At 38.3% G+C, this 20,883-nt stretch overlaps 1 protein-coding gene across 1 annotated transcript in view; it reads left to right on the forward strand.

Annotated features, from left to right (window-relative positions):
* stk10 (serine/threonine kinase 10) overlaps nucleotides 1–20,883 on the forward strand; it is a 38,260-nt gene that overhangs the window by 3,884 nt on the left and 13,493 nt on the right. Inside the window, exons 2-7 of the mRNA XM_042227170.1 lie at nucleotides 7,467–7,631; nucleotides 11,988–12,036; nucleotides 12,628–12,777; nucleotides 15,512–15,584; nucleotides 16,394–16,588; nucleotides 17,221–17,302. Of these exons, the coding sequence (XP_042083104.1) occupies nucleotides 7,467–7,631; nucleotides 11,988–12,036; nucleotides 12,628–12,777; nucleotides 15,512–15,584; nucleotides 16,394–16,588; nucleotides 17,221–17,302 (714 nt within the window). The remainder of the gene's footprint in view (nucleotides 1–7,466; nucleotides 7,632–11,987; nucleotides 12,037–12,627; nucleotides 12,778–15,511; nucleotides 15,585–16,393; nucleotides 16,589–17,220; nucleotides 17,303–20,883) is intronic.

Below are 20,883 nucleotides of genomic sequence, written 5' to 3' on the forward strand. Positions count from 1 at the left end.
AATCACTTAAAATATGATTACCATCTACTGTGAAGTCAAAGAGAAACTCACATGGTGAGTAGGAGGGGGCAAAGGTTGCAACTTCCTTTTTGTGAAGGAAAGCCGCAAGGTTCATATGAAATGCTCACAGTTATCAAGAATGGCTCCAAGACGAATGTTTAAAAAGACTTCAGTGGCATTGTCGTCACTGCTCCCGAGAGCAGGGTTTCCCTGGGTCTAATCTCAGGGAGCAGCTGGGCCCACGGTGACTGATAAGAGCCCAGCTGGATGGGTGTGGGCTCAGAATGGTTGGAGTCCCAGTTATCCTCGTGATGACATTGTCATCGGCATTTACAAAAGCCGTGATCTGTGTTTCTAGTTGTAGGTCTGAGGTTAATGATCTACATGATAATTTCTGATATGTGTGAGTTCATACTCGGACAGCATTAGCAATCGAGAAAATGAAAGATTTAGAATTTTCAGTTATATCAGATTTTCTACATTTGTGTCACTTGTACACTTTTTCTGATTAATCTGGTAATCATGCAGTACTTGCCCGAGCTTGGTTTTGTGGTGTGCTTTAAATTCTTCTAGTCTGCACTCAGGAAGTTTGACTCCTTTGTCATGAAAGTCAAGGTTTGAAGGCCGGTGTATCACTGATTAAAGAATTAAGTGTTACAGGTTTTCTTCCAAGGCTGTCTGTGGTATTGTATGTTATAACTTCCTGCCTCCCTGACCTGCTTTGTTTTTGTGACTTTGGGGTTGAATTTGGGGCATGTTGCAATGTTGATCACAACTTTCACATCCTGAAAAGGCTCATTGCTTCATTGTTAGGCAGTTTTTGTACAAATTTGTTCCAGTCAGGTATCCTTTGCCCAGTAGTCCCAGTAGTAGTCTAAATTCATACATTTGTGCTGTCTTTACAGTCAGTGGTTTTGATAGAGGAGGAAGAGTCATGCTCTGGCGTTGAAAGAAGAAAATATGTCAAACAATCTTTGTTCTTCACTGATGCGTTTCGCTGTAAGAGCTTCTGGTATTTCACAATAGAGCCATAGCTACATTCACGTCTTTAATCTATTTTTTTAAGGTAGGGGTTAGCCATAATGATTGGGTTTGCAGAGCCATTCACATGTCTAGGTGAAAGGTAAGCACTGGCTACGCAGCCTTGAAACATTTTAGTCACTTTTCTTCTTCTCTTACTTTACTTTCTTCTTGAGATTAGACCCAGAGAAGCCCTGCTCTTAGGAGCAGTGACAACCACACTGAAGGCTTTTTATCATTCATCTTTACTGTCTTGGAACTTAAAAAACCTAATAAACAGTAGCAGTGGCAAATTAGTAATTTCCTTTCCTGTTAAAAATATGTCATGTGAGAGTTATAGGTATGCATCCTTGTGCCTTTTTTTTTTTTTTTTTTGGAAGAACATTTTTACTATGTCACATGAATGCATTATATCCAGTAAATAAAAGATGATGACTACATTAGTTTTCATACTTTACTGGGTAACATACTTCCACATAAACCATTTATACTGTTGACCTTTACACCCAATCAGTATTTTCTATTTTTTTTTTATCACAAAAAACACAATCCATTACTCCGTAGTGGTTTGTCAGTTTGGCCTAAAGTGTAGGGAGCTTGGGGATGGGGGGGCTCCAAGATAGTGGCTTGGGCCCTTCTCAAAAGCTGCGAACAACAACCTTTACCAAGAAGATAGGAGAGCTGGTGACTTGACTGGGTGGATGAATCCAGGCAAATGCACTATTCAGTCACTTCTACTTCCTATAAGGTCTAATTGCTGTACGCAAACAATAGCAAAAGGTGACTCAGGCGAGCTTTAATTATTTTGATCAGCTCATTTCTTTCCCACCTTTAAGCGAGTGTCAAGCCCACTTTAGAAGCATTTGCTTTCTGATTCATACTGGAAATGTGAAGGTGGCAGAGGCAATAAAAAGGAAATTGGGACTACAAAAAGTGAGTCAAAGGCATCCCCAGCAGTAATGAAGAGGTGTGAGTTATATATGTGAGCTAAGAACCACATTCTTGCTCGCAGACATGTGGGAAGGGCCTGTAGGGGCGAGGCGGTTCACAGGTTTATAAAGGGACAAAGGTCTACCGTGCACACATTCTCCTGAAGGGAGCTGTATGTGTTTAGTGCCTGTTCAGCCTGTAGGTGAGTGACCCCAGAGAAAGTTCTCTGTGTAATCAGTCACATAAGGTCACCTCGTCCCTTGACATGTCACTTAATTTTTTTTAAATGTTCTTAACAATAACAAAGATACATTTTAAAAATGAGGAAAACGTTAATCTAAGTTTATTTTTAAGGTTGAGATTAGGGTTTTAGCTGCTGTATTATCCAGGCATGTGCTTTTGAATCAAAACATCCACATTAATCATTAATACTTTAGTCAACACAGGATATTTAACATTATTGCTTCCAGTCCTGATTAACTTTGAAAAGACTGCCACACAAACACAGGAGACTGGAAGTGTGTGCTTTTGTATGTTTATGTTTACTTAGTCTATCAGTACCTACAGTATGTGTGGAGGTGGACACACAGGACAGTAACATCTGTCCTTGCCCCTTTTTAATTCTTTTGTCTAGCAGGAGCTTCAGAAAGTAGTATGGGGAAACTAAGTCAGGCAGGTTTGGCAGACACATTTTATATTTACAGCTTTGCATACAAAATGAGGAGGATGGACTGGGTTTATTGCACATGTGTTACATTAAGTAGACTGAAAACCATATGAGAGACTTAAATCACCTTCAGAAAGATGGGTACAGAGGCACTCTGATAGTAGGCTGGTGGATGATTGATTAAAAAAACATAAAGAAAATGAAAAGATGCAGAAGTAATGTTTTCTTTTCACAGTCTCTGAGATATTATTGATCTAAAGGTTGCCAGAAACTATTTTGATAGGGAAATAATAATTTTTCCAATCTGAATGATATGAATTTGATAGCAACAGGCTCACAAATGGTAACTCTGTTGCAATCTTTGGAGTTATGCAATGTTGGAGTAAATGAAATATTTTTTGGCAACTCTTTGGTTTTTAATAGACCAAATTAATCTGCAGATTAAATAATGGCAGTATTTAATTGCCCAACAGCCCAAATTATAAGTCTGTGGTCCAGGTTAATAACTCAGCATTCTGTAGTCTGTTAGTTGATGTGTGGTTTAATCAGATATTTTCAGAATTTACAAAATTCAAAGTGAACAAATGCTTAGGCTGTCTGTTGAAATGCCACAAGAGCAAATGGTAAAACGGACAGAGAGCTTTGAACCATGAGGACAGACAAGAAACAAGTTCTTTAGGTAGAAACCATGGAAACCAGACCAAAACAAAGCCTAAGACATTTGTTCTCCTCTGGAGTAGAGTCAGAGGAAGTAAAGAGTCATCGGGTTTGAAACAGTGTTGTCTCGTGGGATGGCAACGGCTACAGTATCAAGTTGACTATATTTCTTCTCCTTAAGGGGTTGTGGGTGTGCCGTCGTTATGTAATAAATTAGATATTTATGTTTTCAATAAAGCGTGATATTTTTCCCTATTCAACTTTAACATCTGGTGCCCGAGTATGCTTTTTAAAAAGTGGAGGAACTTTAGTTATGTCATGAGTGAACATGTTAAGAATGCTGTAGGTGGCCCCTGGGCCAGCTGATATCAGTGTGTGTGTCATCTGCTCTATAACAGATGAGTTGTGTAGGAGTTGCAAGTTGGAAAACTGTTACAAGTTAGAAAATTTTGTCATATTTGTTGCATAAAGTGCAAAAAAAAGGTACAATCCTTCTTATATGGGATGATGTGGTGGAAAACATTTTCAATTTTTTAGTTGGGTGCAATAAGCACATTACCATTTATACACCAAAACGTGCACATATGACTGCGTACACTTGTGCACTGATGTGGTGCTAGTTTCCAGAAATTCAGCTTGTCCTCTGAGATTTGATGTTTGTTCCTTTTAGTGGAATGTATACAGATGGTAAGGTGCATATATAAACACGTTTGTGTTTATATACCATGCTTGAGGATCCTCATTGACGTAATGCATTCCTCACTCCACACAAAAAGGACCACATAACTGCAGGACACTCACTTCTCTCAGTCTGCCCATTGAGTCTACCCCCAACCAGCTGAAACCCAGAGGCACATTCCTCTGCCTTGCTCCCACTGAGATGTAAAGGGGTGTGTATGTGCGTGCGTGCATGCCCACATGTGTGCATGAGAGACGGGCCTTTCTGAGTAGAGTCTGTCTGATGTATGATTTTTTTATTTATTTATTTTTTTTTTATTAAACGATTGATATGGATATTTGACTTTAAAAATTAAATGTTTCAATGTATTGGTCAATATTTGTATTCTTTTTCTTTCAAACACATAAAAACTCCACCGACTCCCCTAATATTTGTCATGTTTGGCTATTTGCTCACTCGGTTATGCTTTGCTCGACTGTTCTTGTCTACCCTGTTGTCGTGTTTGCGATATTGTTGTGTGTTGGGATATTCCAAACACATATTCCATTTGTGTTGCCAACAGGGAAGTTGCAAATATCTGAAAAAGGGGGGGGAAAAAGGAAATATTGGAATTTTAAATATCCCAACATGGGCAATAGTTGGACTAGATGGATTAGAAAAATGCTTAAGGAGTGTGTAAGTTTAACCTTTCTCTGAATCATTTTATTTCACACTCTACTAGTAACTAGAACTCCAATAAACCTTCTGGAATTCAAGTTACCTTTTACTTAACAAGGAAGGCAGGTCTGACAAGGAAGAATTGTACTAAATGAGAACAAAATATCTTGTTTTGAATTTCTTAAGTGTCTGGAGAGTTTCATTTTGTACAAGGAAGTTAAGAACTTAAAAAAAAAATCTGTTGTACTAAAAGTAAGGTTACCCACACAGTGTTGACTGTGTGTGTCAGATGTGTGTTTTCCACAGACATGTAGTTGGAATTGTTAGCTTGTCAAAACATGCATTTCTTTGGAAATCTGACCCCAGATGGTGACTTTGTTGAAGCTGATACAGCGCTATTGCAGAGAGCTGTAATGTTAGCAAAGCAGTTGCAAGAATTTGGTGTCTGTGTTTACTGTTGAGACTTGTTAACAGACTGATTGTTTGATGGCAAGAGATCGTATCCTGTTGAGTCACACTTTAGGTTAATCTGCTGGGGAAAGTTTAACTTCTCCGGAGCTCTGTTAGGTAAACGCGCATAGTCCAAGGAGTACTGCGATGAGGATGTGTCGCTGTGAACCTCATGTGTTTGTTCAGATGTTTTCCCACAGCCTCTGTAAACCATGAAGGATTCAGATACCAGACTTAATATAGTCTGTTTCTGCAGGCCACTGGGTGGATGTAGACCACAACAGGGTCCAGATTTCACCAGGATAGGCAGTTGTTTCTTTTTCTTTGTTTTTTTCCTTATTTAGTCATAAAATGAAACACTTGTGCTCATTATATGCACATGCATTGACCATATTAATCAGACAACATTCATGATCGTGATGAAACCATCACTTTCTAGATATTAGATTTTTACAGCAAAGAAATTGAATTGATATTTTTTAGGGCAGGTTTAAATAAGGTGTGGCAGATGACCCCGCCTTTAGCTATTCGTTGTCGACTCCACTTTAAGTCTTCATTTGTCTCCAGTTGAACACTAACAATGATTGGAGTGAATATTTACTTCTGACTGTAGAAATACATTGAAAAAAGCCTGCCTCATACACGAGAGAGTGTCATATGTTTGATGCTGTTTGAGTCACTCTACCGTTTGAATGTTTTGTTGCTTTATTTTCTTCTCTTTACCACTCAGAGCGATGAGGAATTCTTTGTCTATGCGTGTGATGGGTTTGGCTAAAGTGGCATTTTCTTCTTTTCAGTTCCTCTGACTCTTCAGTTGCTCAGGGGAGGGTGTGGAGCTTCCTTTCCAGTTTTGCCTGTAAATGTTAGTCAGCATTTTAATTGCTGTCGTGTGGATCTTGGAGTGTCTTCCTCCGTTTGGCTACAGCATGGACAATAAAGTCCAGCACAGATTGTGAAAAAAAGAAAACCTTGAGAACAAACTAAGACTTGAGACTCTTGGTGCCAGATAAACTATGCAGGGCACGTTACCATGATTCCCCAGTGCATTGATGGGAATGGAAAGTTACGTACTAATTTATAAATGCAGCTAGTTCATTTAAAAAGATTATTAATGCAGTCTACCAAGAGCAGAGCAAATTAGTTTTGCCAAAAATGAGCAGACCTGACAAGGTAGTGAGTAAGATAATATAGTGTATGCTCAGGTTTTACACATGTGTTTCTCTCTGGAAACTGTACTTCAAATAAAAGAGAGGCAACTGGAGAAGGAGAATCAATGTTTTTGATATAAGAAACTCTACTGTTAGAATTCGCTGTTGAGCATCTCATCTTATCTCTGCATAAAACTGACAACTCAGGTGGAGTCCAGCATTTATCCAAAGGAGGGTTATAAAAATGGTAAATGGCCTGTATTTGTATAGTGCTTTTCTAGTCCCTAAGGACCCCAAAGCGCTTTACACAACCAGTCATCCACCCACTCACAAACACAAGCTACATTGTAGCCACAGCCACCCTGGGCCCCACTGACAGAGGCGAGGCTGCCGGACACTGGCGCCACCGGGCCCTCTGACCACCACCAGTAGGCAACGGGTGAAGTGTCTTGCCCAAGGACACAACGACTGAGACTGTCCAAGCCAAACCTTATTTATCATTAGATGTTCCTGTGCTGTGTGCCTAATCTCAGGCACTGTTCTGTCTCTAGAAACTCAGACTGAGAACTCATTGAGGGACTCATTTAAGGAAGGAGCTAATGCTTTAGCACCGAGCTCCGAGCTCCGAGCTTTGAGCCATCCATCTTTGTCAATTATGAGCTCATTTTGATAATTTCACCGCCTGACATTCCAAATAAATTACCACTCTTACAGGAAACTATCACAGTCACATGAGGCTCAAAATGAGACGCGCCCCTAGCACATTTTACTGTAAATTGCACGTTGCAAAATTCACATTTGTATGATTTTAAGTACTGTGGAAAATTTACAGAATCATCTACCAACACATTTTGTATTAATTATGGCTAGCTGGAAAACTACCTCTGACTACGCCATGACACTGCATCTCTTTAGTTAATCACCAACTGTAGATTTTCAAACAAAAAGGGGGCCTTTGAACTGTAAATGTGGCCCTTAATCTTAACATTGGTCATACTGTGTATTTATTTATTTTTCCCTGTTATATGGGCCATGAAAAATTAAATGTTGGCAATAACCTCCCGCACTGTTGTTTTCTGTATAACTAAATGATAAAAATTGGTCTCTCTGGAGACCTGAAACACTGAAATTCACAGGGTTGGTTACTTTTGCTTTGAAAGTCTTTGAGCACAAAAACGGGAGTAAACTGAGTTTAAAAAAAAGGTCTGCCATTACTCATGCATGTTTCATTTAACATTGATCTGTTTTCCTTTCACAGGCCAGAAACAAGGAGACAGGAGTTCTGGCTGCTGCCAAAGTGATCGAGACCAAATCTGAGGAAGAGTTGGAAGATTACATAGTCGAGATTGACATCTTGGCTAAATGTGACCACCGCTACATTGTCAAGCTGCTTGATGCTTTCTATTATGAGAATAAACTCTGGGTAGGTAATGCTGAAATCTGAATGAGCAAATCAGACTCGAGTTAAAAACCACAGACTTGCTGCCCTCTGGCTCTTTGTTTTATTTTTCTTTGGCTGAACATTGTCAAAGAGGTTAACCACAAACACTGACACACTATCTTTACACATTTTAACATGATCTGGATGGAGAAAAACAAAACAAAGCAATTAAATAAATTAGACCTTTTTCAATGATTTTAGGCTGAAATTAGATTGGTGCATAATGCACTAAAGGAACTTAAGTCGTCTTCCCCTCAAAACCACTCATAACCAGGACCCAAAAAAGCCATGACACACAAACCTCAACAGTCAGTGAAGAGGGTCAAAACAAATATTTTCACTGTGCATGTTGAATGGCTGGTGGGATGTTCCGTTTCACTCTGTGACAACTGTTTTTATTGCAACAGTTTTATCTTGAGTATATTTCTCCTCCGTATGCAAGATTTGTTGTAAAAATAGTGATAAGAAGAGTCTATTGCCTAAATAGGAATGACAGAAGAACCCCTGGCTGACATAATGCATCAGAAATGACCCTGATGATACTACAAGAATGAGGATTAATCTCAGCTATGTTTCCCCTGCTCTTGAATCATTCCTTCTTCTCACACATACACTGGGTCAAGTGTAAACTTTTCAACTCCCTCTGTAATCTCCCACTCTATCTGGCCAAGACAAATGGTGACCTCACGTCGGGGCATGATTTTAAATATTTGAAGAATTACAAGGCAGTGTTAAAGCTAAAGATAAAGATTATTGCGGTTACTAGAAGTGCAAAATGTAGATGTTTAGTTTGGCATGTTTGTGACTCTTCTGTTAGTTTTCAGTTAATTATTAAGCATTAGAATTGTAAGCCTTAAATCAAGCATGACAGAACTCGTAAGCTATTAAAATTCAAGTTAACACTTAATGAACTGCTGATCAGTCAAAACTTTACCAGAGGTGTAACGCAACAAAGCCAAACTCATGTTTTAATAAAGAATTAATGTACTAAAAATTGCTAATTCACAATGTAATTATGCTTTATTGCATACATGCATTAAACCAACAATGAATTTAGTAGTTGACCTAAATAAAATGTGGAGGGGGTTGAACATTGCCCATGAGTCAAAGCTGGACCCTGTGCAACTGTTAGGTTAGCTTGATAAGTTAAATGTACAAACCTCTCTGCCTGTTGCTTTCAGACCACATGTTTCCTGTGTTTTGTGGCTTCAGAGTAACAGGCCTTGTTTGTCATGTGAATTCTGAGCTGTCTCCAGTAACTAATGTGTTTCTCTGTCTAACACATAATTACACTCAGTGTCTTAAAAGTATTGGAAATGTTTTTAAAATGTATGTAAAGTATCTGTGTTAAAGATTGTCACTGAAGTGACAACTGGTTGTCTGTAATTAGTCTTTACAAGAGCACAATCTGGAAAAGTTTCTACACCTCATTGCTGTAAGCACAACAATTAGCCCAGTAGTTACTGGTGGTCAGGCCCTGGTTACCTCCAATTGGGTGGACTGGGCAGTGTAAGTCAGTGCATTCCAGTGACGACCCACCCGCTCTGCTTTCTACCACAAAGAGAGAAGACAGTGAGAGGCTGTTTGTTCCAATCTGGTCTGGAGGTTAGCAAGGCAGTCTGGCCCACAGCGTGAGAAAAACGGGGCCTTTAACGTGGAGATGGGATTGCTGATGTCAGCACCGAGAAGAACAAACAGGGAGAGGCAAAGAAAGATGCAGGAGAAGAGAGGATTTAAACAGCTTTGAGAATATTTCATATCATTTAGCATGTAAAAGTACATTATCCCTTAGTATTACTCATAGTTAGCTATGCAAATTTTCTTTTTTCTTTTTTTTCCCCCTAATGAGCGCTCTGTCTAAACGCTCTAATACTACAAAAATCTGTGTTACTTAAGGCATGTGCAACTTGGCGCTGTCAAATGTGTCAGTGGTCAGAAACTCATGAGGTAGGCTTAAAGTGGGTAATGGGTCAAGTCTTTTTTTTTTTTTTTTGTGTGTGTGGACCGGGTACAGCCTAAATGCCACTACACTCTTCAAGTTTTGCCCATTAAGACAGGCTTATGGCTAGGTTGAGGGAATCAAGATCACCCACAGTCTGTAGGCCTGGATTATATTGAATTCATAATATTATATATAATCTTAAATAGGTCATTGAACAGTACCTAGTCCTAGATACAGTGAGAAATTGTAAGTGCATTACTCTAGTCAAGCGCTGTACTGTTTGACAAAGAAAGAAGACTTTCTAAGGGTTGTTTTTTTTTTTTTTTTTACACCACCTTGCCTGCGTTTTTGAAGGTTTAGTTATCCTCGATTGTATAACATTTTTTTTGCTGGCAAATAGCCTTTTACTTTCCTTTGCTGTCTGTTAAATTGAGGTAAGAAATCACTGTGAAGGTACAGAGTGGCGAACTGGAGGAACACTGCGGTGTCAGCTAAGCCTGCTCCATTTATTTTAAAGCTTTTAGGGGTTTGTAGACTTTATCAAGTTGCGTCCAGCTGTACTCGGAAGAAAAAGACACTCATAAATTGTCCTAATGCTTTTTAAGACACTTGAAGATAAAAAAAATCACCCCTTTAGAGTAAAATGTGAGATATATCTTTAAACAGGGGATGAAGTACACTGGCTTATTGTTTAGTTATTTTTATTTTTATTTTTTAAGTCTCACTCTGACTCAAATACACAGGGACACTGAGTGTATGTGTGTGTTCAGCCCACAGTGGTTATGAATATCATGCAGCTTGACCAGTTGGAGCGCATTCTTTACCCACAGCATCACACGTCATCCAAGATTCTTTCACGCAGCGAGAACAAATTTTTGCTGCAGACACACTGATGACTACACAAACCAGTTGCCTCTGTCCCAGCCGAGTAATGTACAGCTGTTTAGTTTGGCAAGCGCTTTGTGCTACCACTAAAGTGCAGTTCGTTTAACTTGGAGAGTGGTTTTTAAACAGAAGTGAAAAAAATGGGCAGTGGTGAGCAGGAACAGGGATGTGGTTTGTAATAAAAGGTGTGATTAACCACCCTCTGTAGTGTTGATAATATGTAGAATAAACAAAATATTTTCAGAGTGTATATATACTGATAATATTGATGGGAAGAAACTGCACATCAGTTGGTACACATTTTAAAATAATACATTCTGTTCTTTAACTTTCACAGATCATAATGGTGGAAGGATGCATATCAACAGGAAATGTTAATTTTTGAAGTGTGTGCGAAACTCTTTTTCCTTAATAATCTTCTTGCTTGAAGAATAAAATGCTAAACCTGACCTATGTTAGATTTCTGTTTCTTCTTTGTTGATCAAACAGTGGAATCTTAAAACAGGTTTTTAGCTACTGTATAACAACTTAAACACGTGGTAAAACTTCGATCTAGTTCAAAGATATAAAAGCTGGAAACATGCGTCATACACAGGCCAGACAGTCTTTCAGCTGTTTATTTAAAAAAAACTAAAAATCTGATATGAAACTAACTTTTAAACAGACTAAGCAAAATGGAAGATCGCTGATGACACATGGCAGAGCCCAAACGAATGAAGTTTGTCAGCATGACAGAAGAGCATTGTTCCACCTGGTGTTCAATGCCAAGAATGGCAGCCCTCATATTCTGATTCTTTGCAAAGTATGTGCGCCTTCACGTGACCGCGTGTACACAGAGGTATGCATAGTTTCATACCGTCAGACGTGCAATGGTGTGGTTTCACCTTTTGGTATTTGTCGTTCATTGTGCGGGTTTGTCTGGGCTGAAACTCCACGCCTTGTCCAGCGCCTGGCTGATGCTTTGGCAGTGTTGTCATAGCAAGAAAGACTGATGATTGTAAAAAATAAAATGAGATCACACAGCAGGTATGCTTCGTAGTACCAAGAGTTCAATTTTGGAATCAAAACATAATTATAAATGAAGTATGTGCTGTGAAAGAAGTTCAATCTTACTATTGTTTTCTAATAGGTGTGTTTGAGGACATGGCTAATAAGACTCCATTTAGGAAACCTCTTCAGTTTTTACCTCCTCCATCTGCCTTTTCTTTTACTTTACTGCTGAACTGATGTGTTTGGCAGTTTTTCCTCTACAGGTAGTGATGACATAATTTAACAGGAAGGACACACTTCTGATATAAATTTAGATTTTCTGCTTTTATGTCCCACTGAAAATCCTTCATCTTAAAGTATATTGATGCCTCTGCTATCACAGACACATTAAAAGCTTCATCAACAGCTAAATTCAAACTCATGAAACACAGACTTTCACTGACTGTTTTTCAGCTGTCAGTTTTATTACTTATAATTCCTGGGTTAAGTTTAACACCAGTTTCTTTCTCCCCCCCCCCCAGATCATGATTGAGTTCTGCCCTGGAGGTGCTGTGGATGCCGCCATGCTAGGTAGGCCATTCTGTCTCTGTATTTTCATTTAAAAATATTTTTCTTTTACAACAACAGTTGGTTTCCAAACCTCAGAGAGTGTTTTTATTTTTTTGTCTTTTTATTTATTTTTTTTAAGTCAAAATTAGTTCTTAGCTTTCATGACCGTATATGTATTTAAAAATCTCAAATTTATCAGGCAGAAAATCCTGAAAAACAGCATCATACTACAGCTTTATTAATTTGACCTTGAAGCCTTGAAACAGTCAGACATAGTGGAGTCCTCCTGTGTGGGAAATCCCCCTGGTGTTTTCACTGGGTAATCCACATCCTCGTAACTGCTTGCACCCCATCTGCAGCTAACCAAACACAGACAGAGATGAAACAAAGTCTACAGGGCAGGATTATCTTGGATGTGTGAAGGTTTTTCTAATCTGGGATTACTTATCGGGTAATACTACCTGATCTGCTATGGTGGGTTTAGTGTTTTTTTTCTCATGGAGCTCACACGGTAGCTCTGTACTCTTTATTTTGCCATGATTGTATGAATTACAAGGATGCAGTGTTCCGTCTCTGTTGCTCTAACCTCTCCTCCTCTCCTGCCCATATCAGAGTTGGATCGGGGGCTGACAGAGCCCCAGATTCAGGTAGTTTGTCGCCAGATGTTGGAGGCGCTAGACTACCTCCACGGATTGAAGATCATCCACAGAGACTTGAAGGCTGGTAACATCCTCCTAATGCTGGATGGTGACATCAAACTGGGTAAGTGTTTAGTTTTAGATGTTGTGATGTTCAGGTTTTTCATTTCTAACAGAGTGTAATGCATTGATCATTTTTTTTTATTATAGAGGCATCAAGGTGGACAAAATGATGTTTTGCTTTTGCAACCACATTTGTATAAACAGTCAGAAAACTGCAGTACTGTTTTGAAAACTCAGATTTTATTTGATATTCAGGCAGAAAATATAGTACAGACTAATACAAAGTATTGGTTGCTTTTCTTATTTGACTCGAGCAGTTTTTTAACTCTTAAAAAACATTTGTGAATTGCAACTGTTGCATTTTACTGCTAAATTAATTATTGTGGAACTAATTCCCAGATTAATGTATCATTCACATTGCTCATTGAAGGTTATTTCTGGGGTCTTGGCTAATCTTTAGGTTCATTGTTTCTTTGACATAAATGCATGCCACACATAACATGCACAGTAAGAGGTCCTGCACTCCTCCTTTGCTGCTGTCAGAGAATTGCAAGCACTGTGTGGGAAAACTGTGATCTGAGAACATTGCATATTTTTTATTCATTTATTGGCTTTTTGAAGCGTTCCTCACATTCTTCAAATTTTATGCTGGACGACAAAAGTTGGATCCACACTCTAGTTTGTTTTAGATTGAAGTGTGGTGTTCTAGTGCAGTGCTTTGTCTAAGTGCCAGGTAAGCAAGTGCTGAATTGTCTAAATGATTGCATAACATTTAGGATCCTCAGATATGAAACTTTAGATAACTGTTTGTGGCGTGATGTTTTACCTTCTTTACTCTGATTGGCTCTCTGATCATTTTTACTGAGCTAAGACCAAAAAAAAATAAACTCATATGACACATTTTTGTCAAAAAGTGTGCTCATTAAGCTGCATGCCAAGAATCCTTCCTGCTTACATTCTTCTCCAGCTCCACCACAGTTGCCTATAATCACTGGGAGTTGCCTCTGTAAACCCATTATGTCATGACATGGACTCATTTACAGTCTTCAAACTTATCTAAATACATGTTAATTCAAACAAGACAGCAATTAAACTATCTTTGAGGTCAACTAAAATGTCTGATCTTCATGCAGCACTCATGCAGTTCTTTTTTGGATTAAAAAAGTCTTTAATGACTTTTACGAACTTATTTACAGCAGTTGTGACCAGTGCCAAGAATTGTTGATGATGGCAAAAAAAATTGCTCATAATTCCTGTTGCTGTATCCAGGTAACAATAAAAACAAAAGCAAATGAATATTGGATCAGAGGTATCATGCCTTCCTGCTATCGTCATGAAGGAAACATTATTTTTAGCCTATACGATTTGCCAATCCGGTTATGCCATGTTGTTGTATCCATCGTTTGTCCGTCAATTCACAAGAATCGCTACAACTCCCTACAGTACTGGTCAGAATTTAAAGTGACTTGCTACAGTGATGACCTTCACACAAATTTTTCTCAAACACAACGTCACATTTGTCGTTCTCAGTGGATTTCAATTCAGTTTTTGATGATGATGATAACCTGTGAACAGTGAGGGCTTGTGAGTCAGTGATTACATCTGTCTCCCATCACAATTTTGTAATTTTATTCTCATCAGGAAATCCTTGAGACGTGTCTTTAAAATAGGCTTAGACCCAGGGATCAACTGATTAGAATTTGACGTTTAAAGGTCAATGTGATCTCATGTAACAATTATTTGGGTCATAATAAATTCTAAAGTCAATGGTCTACTTCATTTTGCTATCAAAATGTTATGCAAAGAAAACATTGTTCAGCACTGTAATGGAAGATGAGCATATTACATATTTTGTCGAATACTGAACTAGTGATGTTAATCTTGGACCCTAATGTAGTAGACATGCGGCAGTGGGAACAAAGGAGAAACTCAGAAATTGGCTTCAAGAGGCAGCAAGCTGCATTTGACACTTAGACCCTCGAATTTGATGAGTATAAACTCTGACTAATGGGCATAATTGAAGTGGTAAAAGATAAAAGCATAGAGGTTGCCACTAACATTACTTCTGTTCTTTTGGGACTCCTGCTAAAACCTGCTATTGTGCACTAGTTCCTGGAAGTGTAGAACATAATGAGAGCCCTGTTGTAGGTAATGAACAACTATTTAATCTGTTTTGTGTTGTTTTTACCAAAAACATAGTGTTAACTCTTATTCAATGTAAAATAAAAGGACTGCTTAATTTCAATGTCTCTGAGATGTAGAAATCCTTGCTGCAAAAGCTCAGACTGTTTCAAGTGATGCATTTGACAGTGAAGCCAAAGATTTTGAATTGTAGTCTACAAAACCAAAAGTCATTTAAGAACCCATAATAGAACATGCCAGTTTGTAATTGAAGATGTGACCCTGCTGCCTTGTGTGCAAAATCTAAGCGCTACTGCCAAGCACTTCTCTAACCCCGGCATGATACACATGATATTCCTTCTGACAGGCGGGAGGAAAAAACTAAAGTGAAAACAAGACCCCTGTAATCTGGAAATCTGGCAACTTTTTTAAGGAAATAGGACTGCTATAAATTTACTGTTTCTGGATTTGTAACTCCAAAGATCACACAGTCAGGATGGCTTTACAAGCTAAAAAGTATTTGTCTACCTCATGGGCGTGGTTGTGAAAAAAAAAAAAAAAAAAAAAAGCCGGAAGTTTTTGAATTGGTTTCATTCCCCCCTTCTGTGAAATGCTAGTGAACGTCTTTCCTCCATCACGTGACTTTTCTTTTCGTTTTTCTTTTTTTCATGCAGCTGACTTTGGTGTGTCTGCAAAAAATACCAAAACGTTGCAAAGAAGAGATTCTTTCATTGGAACACCATACTGGTAAGTTTACAGTTTCAGTCAGCAACACTGGGGGCGGGGGGTTGGCTTAGTACGCTACATTCAATGCCTTCAATGACTATATAAATTACACTCTACTTTTTCTAAATCCCATATTATCATATAACAATCCTGCTCCCTGATTTGCAACATTATCTGTAAATCTATTACTGTTATGCAAAACAACTATATTAAATGTTTACTTTAATATAATTCATATACATAGCACTTGTGAAGATATCATCTATGAACTTTAAAATTAGTGGGTCAACCCTTTTTGACTGCTCACAGCACTTAATACCTGAGAGAAAATGATACTGTGCATACAGTCAGTATTCATTACAATCCTTCATTCTTGTCAAATAGTGCTCCTCCAAATTAGAAATGATTCCCAGCGAACCTTGTTCCATTGAGCCTTCCTTTATACCAATATGACAGTTAAACATTTACTAGAACAGGTTACCATTCATCCCCACCATCCCAGCTCAATTAAATCATAACTGTGTACAGTCCTGATCAGATCAGGGGAAAAAACTTAATCTAAAATGCTACTTTTTTGACTACACTTAGTCAAAATTTGTATCTTATTTATATTACATTTATGTATGTGTTATTACTTAATTACATCTTGATGGTTATTTTAAATTCTTTACTTGTTATTTTATTTATTAATATATTTATTTATTTTTTAACCCATGGGGAGCTGCATGTTTTTAGTCAACAGAGTATTTATGTGCTGAACCATGTGGTGCGTTTGTGGAGGAGTTTGCATGCCACAATCTTTAATGTTTAACCTTATTTATCTGTCTCAGGATGGCTCCAGAGGTGGTCATGTGTGAGACAATGAAGGATGCACCATATGACTACAAGGCCGACATCTGGTCTTTGGGAATCACTCTGATCGAGCTTGCGCAGATTGAACCCCCACACCACGAGCTCAATCCCATGAGGGTGCTATTAAAGATCGCAAAGTCTGAGCCTCCTAGCCTGGAGCAGCCAAAGAAATGGTGAGAATCTGAATTCAGCTGTTGCACATTTGGCCTGCAACCGTCTAGCATAATATGTACAGGCTGCGAAGAGGAATTTGTTAACCAGAAAGTGGGGAGTTTGAAACCTGCCTCCATGATTCATAAGCTACACGATAGAAAACGGCAAGTGGAGTCAACGGGGACTTTTATTTCCCTGTCTAGATTTCAACAAGTCATTTAATTTCAATCACTTCCAAGTACTTTGCACACTTGGTATACTGTAATCTGCTCTAGACAGTCATGCATCAAATTGTCCTTCCCTTTTTCCACCTGCCAACCATTTTCCAGCAGAGGCTGCACTTAAATGAGTGCCAAACTGTAATTTTTTTTCTACCTTTTCTTTAATGAGATTAAATGCGCTGTAGCAGTGAATTTATTACTGTGAAAGTGAAGTTATCAGGTAGAGGGAGATTTAGAAAGGGCCGCTGATTCATTGTTCCTGCTGAGACCTTTTTTTTTTTTTTTCCTTTTCTTTTCTTTTCTTTTTTTTTTTGCACAACAAAGCTGCGTACAAAGATGGTCTAAAATGGTTGGAAATGTTACTTAAAATTATTTTTTTGTTTTAACTGTTTCTTCACTTCACTTCTTCTTTTCTCTTTTATTTACTCAAGGTCACAGGCATTTAATGACTTCCTGCGGAAATGTTTGGATAAAAACCCAGAGACTCGCCCAACTGCAGCTCAAATGTTGGAGGTAGGCTTGATGCTGTGTGTAACTGAATAGTAGTGAATATTATACAGTGCTGCACTGTGACATACAATGGAACATCATACTCTGTCTTTGTCTTGTACTGACACACACACACACACACACACACACACACACACACACACACACACACACACACACACACAGATCAGTTTAATCTTCTATTTTAAGACCTGAATACAGTGATCTGTGCCAGGTTGGTGTTCCATGGCGGGCACAGGCATGCAGGTGAAAATGAAACGCTTTATAAGAAATTGATAGTGTAAAAGTGAAAAATTATTAGGTAGAAAATGTGCAGTAGCCAAAATGTAATGGTAAAGGATCCTGAATAAAGACACTATCATAAAATATCCTTGAAGGTTTAGATGGGAAGGACAAAAGAAATAAGAAGCTTTGGCCTCTTCGCTAATGCCCCCACCCTACCCTCAAAAAAAAATATTACCCTACAAAAATGTTTTCGACATTATTCATCTCAGAAACAGAATTCAGATTCTGACCATATTTTGTATTCGTCAGCAAGCTTATTTGATGCCTTTTATAGACTTCACTATACATATGATCCTGGGCAGACATGGTTCTAAGCAGCTGTTTGATTGATTGTTAAAGGCATCATCATATGGTAATTCTAAGTTGTGGCAATGAAATGCAAATATCTAAAGACGAGCTTCAATCAGACTCTAGATTTCAGAGCCAGTAGAATGAGCAAAGCCATGAGCAGGGTGTGGATTACAGAACAAGAGCAATGTCTATTAAAATTCAGAGCCACAGTTTCCTGTCTGCATCCCATAGCTGAGGAGCTGCCAGCTATTTACATTCCTGCTCTCAGCCAATGGTGTGCCAGGATTAACTTGAGTTTGCCACCTTTGGCCAATTAGAGCGAGGCAAAGATGAAAACCCTAGTCAGGCCTGCAGGGAATTCTCCATGTGTTCTCTAGTGGGGAGGGAAAGAGACAGGCGCGGCCCAGTTTTTGGTGCTGTGCTGCAAGTTTTAGATGTTTATCATGTCCGCTGCCTCCTAACAGCTGTAGGCACTTGTGGGCGTGGTCAGATTGAGGCTTTGTGATGGATGTTGCATCATGTCACTTTGCCGGGAGTTACCGTCAGTTTATGTTACAGGCTTTAGGGTGAAGTGAGGAGATGTGGAAAAATACAGGTGAATAAAAAAGTCATAAAAAATATCCCTGGTGCTGGATAGACTAAATAAGGGATATAAAAATAAAGCTTTGCAAAGTCTTTGTCACTAAGCTTTTCACAGGAAACAAGAATTGGTTATAAACATCTTTTTAACCTCTTCCCTTTTTTGCCATAATTACTCTGCGTCTGTCCCACATATGCGGCTGTAAGGAATGTATACAAAAAAACATGACACAGTATCAGTCACTGTGGGTGTGTGGCTGGCCGGGAGACCGTCTGGATCACTAGTATTATATTGAATCCAGCGTCTCCTCCCATAGTTTCTCATGTGCAGGGTTTTTATGGTGTTTTTGGCAGAGCTGCCCTGGAAAGCATATAAACATTTCTGAAGTAGAACAATGTAGCACATTTTGAACTTTGGGTTAATCTTGGTTGTCTAAACTTCATAGAGTATATCTTAAACAAAAGTGTAATCTTCTAATTCTGCAAACAACTTCTTTGAGACAGAAATCTGTCCTAAAGTACTAAATTTGGGTTAATAAAAGTCAAGTCAGTTGAGTACCAAAATTGCACCTTGCCCAGTAAAATTCTTACCCCTAACTTAACTTATTAAAGTCCTAACCCTAAAAACGGTCTTAACTGACAAACCCTCCTTCAAAAATGAAAATTTTATAACTAGTTAAATTAACATCATTCAAGATCTACAACTGTCCATAAAGATGGAGGGACAAAAGCATGCACTTTATTTTTATTCCTGTGCATGTACACCTGACCTTTTTGCAGGTTTCTCTTCTAGTCACCTAATGGTCCATATTGTGCACATTTAATCTTTATACAAAGCCATGCGCACCAAATCTCCCCCCTCTCTGTCCTAAGCAATGCGAAATCTATAAAATGGTGCATATATCCACTGATACACATCTATATCTGTGTAACAAGGCACCAGTGCTAACACTTAGTCTTTTTGCCCTGTGTTTTGCCTCAGTGAGGATGTGTTTACCTGGAGTATGGGAGGTCTGGTATAATTTATTGGATTATACAGCTTAAAGCAGATTTCTCAGAGGTTTACTGCTGTAGGTGCTTGACGCTACAGTTACTCCTACTTTTTTAGTTACTAGCTACTCATACTCATTCCTCATATAAGTTCAATGGCAATGGGAGAAAAATATCTTTTATAATCTTCAGTAGGCATTCAAATGAAATAAAGAGCTTTACTAAAGCAACAAGGATTAGATAATTGACATAATTGAATTTATTTCAAGTCATTTTTATGGCTTTATAAGTTAGTTTTGATTTTGTTAACATTTGAGAAACATTTTTAAATCAGAAATTTTGGATTCTTAGTTAAAGCAGTTGATATAAAGATGTTTTGATATTTCTGTGGGTTTCATGAATTTGTAACTGGACATTTCTCATAGTTCTCTAATTTAATTAGAAAGCAACAACCATGAGTTGATTATGAAATTAGTTGCCAGTTCCCAGCCTTAAATACCTTGCTGGATGTGTAACATATTAAAAAATAAGATGCCTTATTTTCTCTCAGAATTGGAGTACTTCTAATGTAGTGCTTCTCACATTAAAACTCTTTTCTCCAGTGTTTCACCTTGCTTAGGCTTAATGTAAATCTAAAACATGTCTGAAATTTTACTTCCAAAAAGCCTCTCTCTGCAATTTTCGAATTGAGATAGTGGAAACAGAAGTTGAGTTTATTTTAGCTCCTTTCACTTTTAAACATGCATTTATTGCAACACTGCCTCTACCAAATATGACAAACTGAATTATTATTGAAGCATTCACTGCCATCACCATATGTTCATGTGACTTGTTTACGCCACAGGTTTACATGGCTTTAAGATAAATCTGTTGGCTGATTACAGAGGATGTGGCCATGTGGTTGCTGAAATCGGAGCCATTTCAGTTGAAGTTTGTCTTTAATTAACCAGCGTTGCTACATCAGTCATGTTGATGTTCTTCTTACAAAAATCACTAAATCAAAAAGGGCTGGCTGTGCAGCAATAGTTTGAGATTTAAAAACTATCTTGTGTTGCTCATGTTGTCAATTGATGCCATAAAATGGGCTGACATAGAATCATGACATCCAAATGTAGACACTATGCATTTAAGCATACAACTTATCCATGCATTCATATTTTGCCTCACAAATAGTCAAATGGCACTCATTTGTGTACATCTCATTAGGCAATAGCTGACTGTTATTTGTCATTGGAGAAGCTTAAAACTCAAGCGTAATGCTGTCCTCAAGGACAAGCAAGCTCCTGAACCTACAACTGTGGAGGCTCACAACACACACTGACTTCTACACACTTCATGGTCCAGCACCCCTTGCAGACTTTTCCCCTTTGTCAGCTGTTCCAGTTAAATTACACAGGAGTGCAAAGCATCTAAATAATAGATGATCAGCTTTTTATCCT

This window comes from Haplochromis burtoni, unplaced genomic scaffold (assembly GCF_018398535.1).
Source record: "Haplochromis burtoni strain Fernald_Lab_line unplaced genomic scaffold, NCSU_Asbu1 Contig_247, whole genome shotgun sequence".
NCBI lineage: Eukaryota > Metazoa > Chordata > Actinopteri > Cichliformes > Cichlidae > Haplochromis > Haplochromis burtoni.